The sequence below is a fragment of the Archocentrus centrarchus genome, chromosome 21 (genome assembly GCF_007364275.1).
Source record: "Archocentrus centrarchus isolate MPI-CPG fArcCen1 chromosome 21, fArcCen1, whole genome shotgun sequence".
NCBI lineage: Eukaryota > Metazoa > Chordata > Actinopteri > Cichliformes > Cichlidae > Archocentrus > Archocentrus centrarchus.
In genome coordinates, this window is record NC_044366.1 from 27,578,234 (window position 1) to 27,589,105 (window position 10,872).

Below are 10,872 nucleotides of genomic sequence, written 5' to 3' on the forward strand. Positions count from 1 at the left end.
AGACTGCATGGGTATGTGTGAAGGATGACTCCACTAACCATCTCTGTACTGTTGTTTTCATTTCCTCTAGCCAAAGTGCTGTTGTTTTTCTATATTCTAACAGGAAATGTATGAAAAATGAGTAAAATGCTGATGCCAGTGAACAGCCTATTTCAGGTCTGAATGCAGCACTAAAGTTTGGCAGGCCGTGGGTGCACATTATTCATTTTTCATGTTTTAATTTTAGCATAAAATATAGTCAGCTTCAGATGCCTTGGAGTTGGGCTAATTTCTGACTGCGTTCTCTGGGAAAGTGGCAACTGGAGCAAGTGGGATTCAGAATGAGAAGAGAGAAAAAACATGGTGAAATGTAAATAATAGAACACTGTCTAACAAAGATAATGAGCTCATGAATAACAAAGAGTAATATTCTGCAGTAGCACTTTATTTACTCATCTCTGCATTGAACTGTAAGCAGTATTTAGTAGTATTTTGTTATATTATCTACAGTATGTTTTTCTTTTGTGGCATTTCTTTATGTGTATTGGTTTGTTCAGACTTGCTTGTATAAATCCGTCGTTCCATTTTTATTTATTTATGTTTTAATAAGAAATGTCATTTAAAGGAAAATGTTGAAGTCAAGATAATACTCTCAGCCAGACTACTGGATATTAAGGCGAACAGAACTAAATGAACTAAAAACTAAATGAGCTCCAGGAAGTTTTTACTGACACAGGAGTCAAAGATTCATCACAAAAAGTCAACGACTGAATTATGCAAAGCAGCATCTATAAAAGACGGATTTTTTTGGGAGAAATTCTGCGTATAGATGAAGTTTAAAATGAGCTTTTTGGCCACAATCCCCAAAGGAATGTTTGGGCAGTAAAAAAGGTGCAGCATTTGATGAACACAGCACCTTGCCAGCTGTGAAACAGCAGGGTGTAAATATTATGCTATGGGGTGTGTGGCTGCCAGTGGCACGGAAAATATTGCAGGGCTGAAGTGAAGATGGATTCCACTAAATTCACTCAAGAAAGTAAAACTGGAAATAGACTGGGTTCTACTGAGCCAAACTCACTTAAAGGTCCATCAAGTCCACTTGAAATCTTGCAGCATGATGACACCAGCAGTGACAGCAACAAGTTCTCAGCACACGTCCATTTTTGAAAATATTACATGGTTATGCAGCATATAGAGTGTTACAAAATCCTTAAAAAGTTAAGTATTGTATCTGTTTGGGCTCAGATCTTGTCCCCAAACAGACAAACAATATACAGTCCCAAAACTTTATGGGTGGGAGGAGTAAGGCTGCCCAGGGAACCTTTGCTTCCCACCACTTTAAAGTGTTGTTGCACATTGTTTTATGTATGTATCTACCTGCGTGTGTCATCATGGGAAAACGTGGTACAGGAGTCACCTTTTGTAGTAGGAATTATCGGAAAATTGGTTTTGCATACAATGATAGTAGCAGAATAGAATTTGCATTTAACAAAATTTTAGATATATTCACGAGAAAATAAATAAAAATAAGTGAGGCTTGGAAGAACAAAAAGCACAGAAGTCCTGGTACTGTGAATTTTAAAGTCTCCAGAAGGAACACACTATTTGACCTAAGACCCAATAGCCAGTCTTTTTTTTAAAAAGGGAGGAAATTAAAAGGAAAAAGAAAAGCCAAGTGAGTAAAATGATACATGTGAAATAAATGAAGGGGGGGGGGGGGGGGGGGGGGGACACTGACTCTTTTGTCTATTTAAAATTTGAATGTGAATTTCTTTTTTTACTGACAACAGAAATTCAGTTAAAATTTGGCACACGGTAATTCAAAATATTCTTGATAAATATAAATGCAACAAATTTTACAACAAATGATTATTTATTTTATTTTATTTTATTTCAGTTTAGTTTAGTTTAGTTTCGTTTTTAGTTTGTGACGCTGGCGAGGATTGTGTTTACCCAGAATGCAACGCGAAACAGCCACGTAAACGTGAGCGATCGTAGCATTAGCGCTGCCTACGGCTTGCTAGCTGCCTCAGCTTCCTGTATAGCTACATCTTCCAGATGTGCAGATGATGCTGCGCAGGTTTCCCAGGTATTACATTATCGCTTTGGGTTGTGGATGTGCTATGTAACTAGCTGTTGACTCGTCGGGCTGATTACGCTAACGCTGTCTGAAAGGAAATGATGAACAAGCTAATAGTTAGCCGCTAACGTTTGCTAGCTGGTTAGACTGGTCTGTATATTATAAAGTTTTGTTTTCATATAAGATAAATTGATTGTTTACATGACGGGCAAACGTTCACAACAACGTGTAATGTTGTCGGTCAGCTGCAAGAGTTTTATGCTCACACATGTAAACACAGCTTGGCTAATGGAGCATTGCTCTTAAAGTTGGGATTAAACAAACCCGTCTGACGCTTTGTCTCCGCAATCTGTCCCCGCTGTCTTATTTGACTTAATCCAGGAAGCAATGCTGTACTTTCGCGTTGTCTTTGACTTGTCTTGAAGCTGCAAAATGTTCCCCTTTTTTTCTCGGGGTGCAGTGACAAGACTTGAAGCCTTGAGTCGGCTTCTCACAACGCCCCTTCATTCAATCCGTGGAGCTGTCCATGGTTCTCACACAATCACCAGCTTTACTAATTACAGAAAGTTTATGAGAAGACTAGAGTTGAGTAGAATAAATCATCCAAACATACCACACATGCAAGCAATTTAAAAGCTTATAAATGCAACAACAGAACAGTAAAACGAGAGCATTCACCTCCAGCTCAGATATGCATTTGTAAAGGTATGGCATGTTGCCCTGTCTCACATTGGCAAGTCTGTATGAGATCCATACCAGCTCAAAAAGTTAATCAACATCTAGGCTGAGCCATGTCCCACTTATGGTAAAATTTCATTCAAACTTTTTCGGTAATGTCCCTACCTAACAGACAAACCTAACCAATCACACAACTTCCATGGTGGAGTTAATTAAATGATTGCACTCTAAAGACATTAAAGAAGATAGATGGGGGAAAACGCACATGAAATAATGACTAATGAGATAAAAAAAAAAACTCATCTAGTGGTTTTAGTCCTCCCTTGGGTGCTGAATGTGCCTCCCAATAGATTTAAGTGAAACGCTGCAAGGTTGCTGTAGGCTCACCTCAGTTAGAATCACCTCAGCTTTCTAAGTGGCTCGCACTTTAGGAAGGCAGCCAAGCTCAAGTCAGATTTCTGCCAATAATCTTCATCCACAGTTTGCCTGCTCTCCACAGTCTGTTTTTGTTAAAGCTAAGGTGACGAAACCGGCAGATATAATGAAAATGGCCTGACATGGGCTGCTGCCAAAACTCGTATATAACATGATGTTCACAATTTGAAAGGCTCCACCAGCAACCTGAGCTCATGAATGCATAATTAACCATTTCACAAGTCTGCTGTGTTGGTGTATAATAACCAAAGTCATGAAAATCAATTAGAATACACTTAAAATTAGATTTTTACTAAATAACTTTACTTGTGATTAACCTTGCTTTACACCTCTAGCTAGTCCTAGTTGGTAGTGATTGAATTTGCCAGCTAACACACTGCAAACATGCAAACTTATTTCTTGAAGCATTACATGGAAATGCCAGTTTATAGTCTTCTTCCATGTGTTGTATTTTGAAATTTTCTGTCAGTCCCCGCCTGGTAAAACTCACGCTTTTCCTCTAAACTGCTGTTGTGACATACACTACATTTGATCTTATAGTAACACTTGATATTGATATTGTTTCTAAGTGCTGTGACAAAAGATATTCTACCTTTTGTTTGTCTTTTCAACTGACCTTGGTTTGGTTTTGAAGATAATTCTTAGTTGTGGTACCTAAATCTGATTGACAGTTCACTGATTCTGCCCACATCACTGATTTTGAGGACTTGTCAGTCAAGCAGGATGGACATTGACTGGAATTCAAAGCACATGCTGGGGACAAATATGGAAAATGTGTTGCTAACACACATTCTCACCTTTATCAGCAGATACAGTGGTAGGAATAGCCAAGCAGGAGCATCTTGAATGTTGAAACCAAAAAGAAAATTGCAGATGTTCTTATTAACCATCAATGCCTGAATCAACAGTGAAACCCATATAGTAAAAAAAAAAAAAAGAATGAATTAGAGTCAGCACACTTGAATATTGCACTGTTGTTGCTTGAATGCTGGGATAAATTGTTAAATATTTCATGTTAGGAGAATGAACAGTACATGAGTATGCAGGCATTATCCAGTAAGCAATTAAGCGAGGGTAGAGGTCATCACAGTAATTTATATTATCCTGAGAGCAAAATAAATAGTGTCTGAGTGCTAATGTCAGATTGTTATTAAACAAAAAAGAAAATCAAGTTTTTAGAAAAATATTTTAGAATTTATAGAAAAAAATGAAATTTATTTGCCCTTTGTAGAGAGTGAGGAGTGGAAACAATGCTGTGACCAAAGACTGGCTCTTAAAGTGCGTACAAATCAAAGGCAGACTTTTTTGCAAGTTGATAAAAATTTTCATCATCGTTTATTGAGTTAATAGGTTTCTAGTATTAATCACTTATTGTGTAAAATGTCAGTTGGTTCCCTGAGAGCTTTTTTTTTTGGGGGGGGGGGGGGGGGGGTCTGAGGGATTAAAACATATCAACATCCCAAGTTATTCCAAAATGATAGAAAAGCATAGTATTTCATAGTTGCACTCACAGATCTGTGCCACCTCCTTACAGCCTGTATTCCCTGTTTACAGGCCTTCAGTGAGACTGCCAGAGCTGTAAGATGTCGATGGTGTTGTTTGCCTCTGTGGTCCGGGTCAGGGATGGCCTGCCTCTCTCAGCATCTACTGATTATGAGCAGGACAAAGAGCTTCAGGAAACAAAGAGGCTCCTCAAAGGTCTGTCCAAGAAGCTCAGCCAGTTTCCTGACCACTGCACACTTAGGACTGGACCGTACAATGTCAAGTAGGTCTTATTCTTTGCTAAATATCCAGCTCCAAAAATGATGTATAAAAATGTCTGTTTTGCTTGAGTAAATGAAAAAAAGAGAATTTTTATCAGATTGCTAGGTTTTTCCTTTGGCTTTAGCTAAAATGTCTTTAATATTATTCAGACCATTTTTGAGCATCTGCATTCACTCAGTGCATCTTCAATTCCAGGTATAAAACCAAACTCCATTGTGACCCATGGGTGCTTAAATAGTCTGCTGACAGTTTTACTACTTTCATCTTGACCTCTCTAACACACATTTGGTTTAAATTAAAAAAAAAAAAAAACATTTTAAATTTGAGTGATTTGACAGCTCAGGCTTTATTTGAAGTGTCAGATTGTTTCTAAAAGCTTGCGCTTAGGGCTTTTAAATTCTCTCAAGCATTGTTTGTTAAAAGCTAATTAGTCATACTACGACAGAGGACATGACCCTAACAAACCTCAGTGGCAGGCATACCAGCTATACCTTTCAACAATGACAGAGCCTCCTTTTGATACGTCTCTTTAATCAGTAAGAGCCTGAAGCTTCTGAAGAGTGTGGATGTATAAAGGCTGTGAAGGTCAAAATTGAAGGAGGAAGTGTTTAAAATCACCGGTTAATCTGTTCTGTGATATTCTCAGTTCTTTAGTGTCCGTTGTCACATCTATAATGTTTCTGTGTCGTGGAAGCTAGATTAAATTCTTTATCTCACTCACCACTGGCAACCTCTAGCTTAAATAGCAGATTTAATTTAGACAGTTTTAGAACACAGTTTGACTTGCTTTAATGCCCCCAAGTGTTATGCAGGGATTTAGAATATATACATCCCTGGAAACAATCAGGGACTACTTTACTTCTGTAATATTTGAACATGCTCACACTGTAGGTCATAGTTATGAATCATCAGTTATACTGCAGGACTTAAATCCAGTTTTATTTTACCTGTTACCCGCAGTGGTGTTATGATGTATTTTCTAATATTCGGTAAGGTTTTATAGGCTCAGTCAGTCAGTGCAAAGACAGATATTGGCAAACATATTTGTCCACAGGTTTATTGTAAAACACATTGTGATGTCTCCTTTGGGAAGGCACTATAAAATACTTACAGGTAGGTGCAATTCTCATAATACGTTATTGTGTTGTGTATTATGTATGCACAGACAACTCGTGAAACTAAAGGGCACAATAAAATGTAATCATTCATTGAATGAGGGTAAGGAGCCCGCCTGCCTCCCACTCTAAAATTTATTTGAGTCAGTTGCTTCAATTTCAGATGCGTGTGGATGCAGCTGCACAGTGACATACTGGTATCAGAGTCACTCTCATTCCTCAGACATCCTCAACACTAAGAGTTTTCCTTTGCATCTTGCTCTGTGATAATCATCATATTAGTCTGAACTGTTTGTTGACATTCAGGTTCCATATCCATGTTTAGATGTGCTCTGAGCTGTTCAGATAATGTAAAAGCCTTTGTATTTGGAGAATTTAATTTGCACTCAGTGTATCAATTAACACTGCAAGGCCAGCAGATAGTTGTTCTGCAGAGGTGGATCTGGATGCGAGTCTAGCCATTGTGTTAAATTAACTGTGAAAGTGTGGTGTTAAAGCAGAGATGTGCTTAAATTGTGTTTGCTCTGTGTTTAGAGCTGCAGCCAGCAGAAGTCAGAAATGCCTTTGTGTCGCTGAATATAGCTTTGTGTCCCAATTACAGATTTCCAGGGTTTCTGTCAAGAGAAAGAGTGGTGTGGTGCATTAAAAGCAATAATATTTGTTTGTGTGTGTACTTCAGTTTTACAAGCTCGCTGGGCGTTGGATACCTGATGGTATGCACTGGAAATTATCCCAATGTGTTGGCCTTCTGTTTCCTGGATGAGCTACAGAAGGAGTTTATTGTTACCTATGACACCAAACGGATCAACAGTGCCATGCGTCCCTACTCCTTCATCGAATTTGGTGAGTGTAACTGTGCGTTTCAGCCAAAACTACCAATATAGGAAATGTCAGCTTTTCATATTAAAATGGGAAGTATGTCTGACGGTACTGTATCAGATGTAAAATTAAGAGGCTTCTACAACACAATTAGCATGATGCTAAAGCATTTTTTTTTTTTTTTTTTTTTTTTTTTTTTTTAACAACGTGCAGTTTTTAAGTTCCTCCTGGGCAGTTCGCAAATTTCACAACACAGGGTCACAGTCAATAAGTTTTAGATGCAGCAAAGAAAAAAAACATCAGGCTTTGACATAAACAATGGCCTGTTGGCCTTGGGCCAGCTGCTGATGGCGTTACCACCTAACCTAGTTATGGCCTCACCTGTGACTCAAAGACACTACATCAGTCATCCCTAATGAATACTCTGTTCTTGCTGTCATTGTAAAGAGGCTCTTGCAGAGAGGAAAATGCAGCTGGAAGGCAACGCAGTTTATGCTGGACAGACTTCGCGTGTCACTCATATTTACAACTAAAAAAAAAAAAAGATCCACAGTGCAAAACAGATTTAGGAACACATGTGTGAATGAAAAAGTAGCTCCTGCGCAAGTAGCTCCTGTTTCTCTCAAATAAACAAACAAAAATGTTGATGACAGAGCAGAAATGAAGGTGATATATGCAGTATTTCTACAATGTCTCATGTGAAGTAGTTAAAAAAGATGAAAATGTCATATGAACTTTATAAATGATCAAAAATGTTTTTTTTAAATTTGCTTCCACCCTAACAGTAACAGAGGGTCTGTTTTCTTTTCCTGCGCTTTGCTCACTGTATTGTTAATCAGCTCCTTGTTCTGCTGACTGTTATCCCTCAGACACCTTCATCCAGAAGACCAAACAGCGCTACAATAACCCTCGTTCCCTGTCCACCAAGATCAACCTGGCTGACATGCAGACAGAGATCAAGCTGCGACCACCCTACCAGCTCTCCCCTGAGGATCTGCGGGCTATCAATGGATTCTCTGTGCACACACCTTTAAAGTACAAGGGCATAGGTAGGACATAAGCTGCACAGATATGCCTGCAAAGCATGAAAGAAGTTTGTGTTTGTAATTGATGTACGTACATGTGGTACCTTATGCATATAAAGATATATACATTTATGTGCATAAATATACACATAGGGTGTACATGGAAATTAAATTTAGATATTTAATCTATTATTTTTATCTTACTCTTATTACTTGGCACTTTTAACACTGATGGTACTGGTCACAACATTGTGACAGCATTTACTAGATCAGTAAAAGAACAGCATCATTACAACTGTCATTAATTGCCTTCCCCCAAAAGTTCCTGGAACTTTTTGTCCTGGAACTTTTTCCAAGGAGTTTAAAGGGTTTTTTTGTTTTTTTTTAAAGAAAATTGGTCCATGTCTATATGAAAGACCACAGATGCATTTACATGTGGGACTTAAAATGCACCCAATCTGTTCTCTGTCTGTGTGAGAGTAGCAGAGTGTTTGTCTGATGAGTGGACTAGAGCTATTTCAGTCAGGTTGGGTTTACACAAAATCTGCAATCTGCAGGGTTTTGCGGCAGTGTGTGCAAGTTAATTTGTGCTTTACAATGTAACCACAGTGTAAGAGCAACATTTTATTCATTCTCTGCCCACTTTCTTTCTCTTTTTATTTAACAGTAACATTTTTTTTGGTATACCTTAAATAAGCAGGCAGGTTTTTTGAGCTGTTGCTGTGAGATGACTTCTCCTTAGGGTCTCTCCAAAGGATACTAGAACCTACATAATATTATTGTAGTGAAAATGTGGCTATTGCTTTTTGAGCTGTTTGTTCACACCTCTTTTGTGTTTTAATAAAATGTGTTAATGTACAGTGGAGAGCCAAAATGATTTATCACTGTATCTTCTCCTCAGCACATGAGAAAAGACATTTTTTAATAACAAAATCTTATTTAAGTCATAGATGTGAAAACATTTTATTGGAAGACAAGAAAAACATCTGCAGCACAAATCATTCAGTAGGTTTAAAGTTGAAATGGTAACTTTCTATAAGGGGAAAAGAAAAAGGATGAGCATCAGAGATAATGTGTGTGTTGTTGGACCAGACCCCCTGCTCTTTAGACTGGCCAGAATGCAACCGTTTTGGGTGCTCTGTCACACCTCAGTTGCCCCAAGCTAAGCGATGCCACCTCGGGTCACTTAGAGCTGTTGTGTTTCCCCTGACATCCGTGAGAGCGGCTCTCCGTGCTTTGCTCGCTCTCTGCGGACCTTCCCGGTGTCTGTTTTTCTGAGACCATAAATCATTTTATCCTGAGGGATGAAGTATGCTAATCTGATAATAGTGACACATTAATTCTTTTACTGAATGTTTTGAAAGTAAGATTTGAAAACAGTGTATCCTTTGCTTATCTTTGCCATTCGAGGATTTATTCCCTTTGTCCTGCGCATAATGGTTTTTGTATATAAATGAAATTTCATCAAATCTTTTTGCTTTGTTGTACTTTGGAAAACAGATTTAGCAGAGACTGTAACACTGCGTCCTTGTTCTTTTCCAGCTCCCACGCAGATGTTGGAGCCAGTGACTCTCCCAGGCATTGTATCCTGTGTGCTGAGTGTCCTCTGTGGAGGGCTGAACCTGCTGCGAGGAGTCCACGCTATAGAGAGCATACTGCAGGTGAGGGCGTAATGGAGATGACTTTCAGATTCAGTTTCTCTTAAAGGGAAATAAATTTTTTATACAAGGCTGGGTCTGGTTTGATGGTTTTGGCTGTCAGTTTTATTTCTAGTAAGAAACTTTCAGGATTAATTAATTCCTGAGGGCCGCGAATGTAGCACCATCACAGAAAAGCAATCAGGTAGTCAAGAAACACAGACTTGAAAGCGAGTCAGACTGAGAGAAAATGATGGCGAAGGCTTCACCGTAAACAGTCGTCCCAGTTTGCTAACGAGCTGCCTGGTTCAGCTTTGACATCATAAGCAAGTAATAACTCATTAATACTGACCGATCACTGATTATGATCTGTTTTTGATTTCACATTACTACCACATGCCTACCATTCTGTCCCTTGAAACTTACCTGTCACATCATTTTCTATTAGCTAGATTAGATCGCAGTACATGAAATGCATAAATATAGGAACCTCTAAATGTTCTTGTCATATCAGTTATGATTTGTCTGGACATGGATGACTACTGCTAAGAAAAACCAAGCATTTTCTCTGTGCCTTTTCTCTCTGTCTGCAGAATGATGATGAAGACTTTAATTACGTGATTGCCTTCTTCCTCGGCACAGCAGCCTGTCTGTATCAGGTAAGTGATAGTCTGCGGTAAGGGGAGCCCATCACTGGCTGACTAACAGCCCTGCACTTTACAGCTCAGCAGCTTGTCAGCTAGACTAACATTAGCAAAAGCTCAGTGCCTTTCAGTCCAGTACCTTTTCTAAAAGATTTTCCTCGGCTCCTTTTCTGCAGCTCTTGATACTAAATGGAGCTCCACAGATTGTAGACACATGAGGGGCACTGAGAAATCAAATGGGACATACACGTTGGTCATGCAAGGTGTGCATCGCTCACATTCTTTATCTTTCTCCTTTCAGTGCTACCTGTTTGCCTACTTCTCAGTCTGGAGGAACAGTAAGTCCTTCCTGGCCTTCGCGCTCATCTGCCTGTCCAACATGTATTTGTATGAACTAAGGAACATCTGGCAGATTCTCTTTCACGTGGCAGTGGGCGCCTTCATGACCCTGCAGATCAGACTGAGGCAACCGCTAGGCAAAGCACCAGACTACAATGTCTGACAAAAGACCTTAAATTCAAAGGACAAATGGACTGTCTGGAAATACTGGTGACAAAATGGAGACAACAAAAACAAGCCTCTCAATTCAGGGAGAAAAACCAAGAGATCTCGCAGCAACGCAGCAGTCGTGTTCAATAAACCCTAGCAGCAGTGAACAGATCTCAGTCTGTACTCTCTGCTGCAGCCTGAATCATT

General features: G+C 39.1%; 1 protein-coding gene across 1 annotated transcript; it reads left to right on the forward strand.

Moving 5' to 3' along the window:
- Window positions 1-1,939: 1,939 nt before the first annotated feature.
- sec22a (SEC22 homolog A, vesicle trafficking protein) lies at window positions 1,940-10,872 on the forward strand. The gene is made up of 7 exons (XM_030758978.1): window positions 1,940-2,068; window positions 4,727-4,937; window positions 6,731-6,894; window positions 7,740-7,919; window positions 9,438-9,556; window positions 10,126-10,191; window positions 10,478-10,872. The coding sequence occupies exons 2-7, from the start codon at window positions 4,756-4,758 to the stop codon at window positions 10,676-10,678; spliced, it is 912 nt and encodes a 303-aa protein (XP_030614838.1). The 5' UTR covers window positions 1,940-2,068; window positions 4,727-4,755; the 3' UTR covers window positions 10,679-10,872.

Coding starts and splice junctions, on each gene's coding strand:
- sec22a (XM_030758978.1), top strand. CDS start 4,756: ATGTCGATGGTGTTGTTTGCCTCTGTGGTCCGGGTCAGGGATGGCCTG. Junction 4,938..6,730: donor ACTGGACCGTACAATGTCAA/GTAGGTCTTATT, acceptor TGTGTACTTCAG/TTTTACAAGCTCGCTGGGCG. Junction 9,557..10,125: donor CTATAGAGAGCATACTGCAG/GTGAGGGCGTAA, acceptor CTCTGTCTGCAG/AATGATGATGAAGACTTTAA.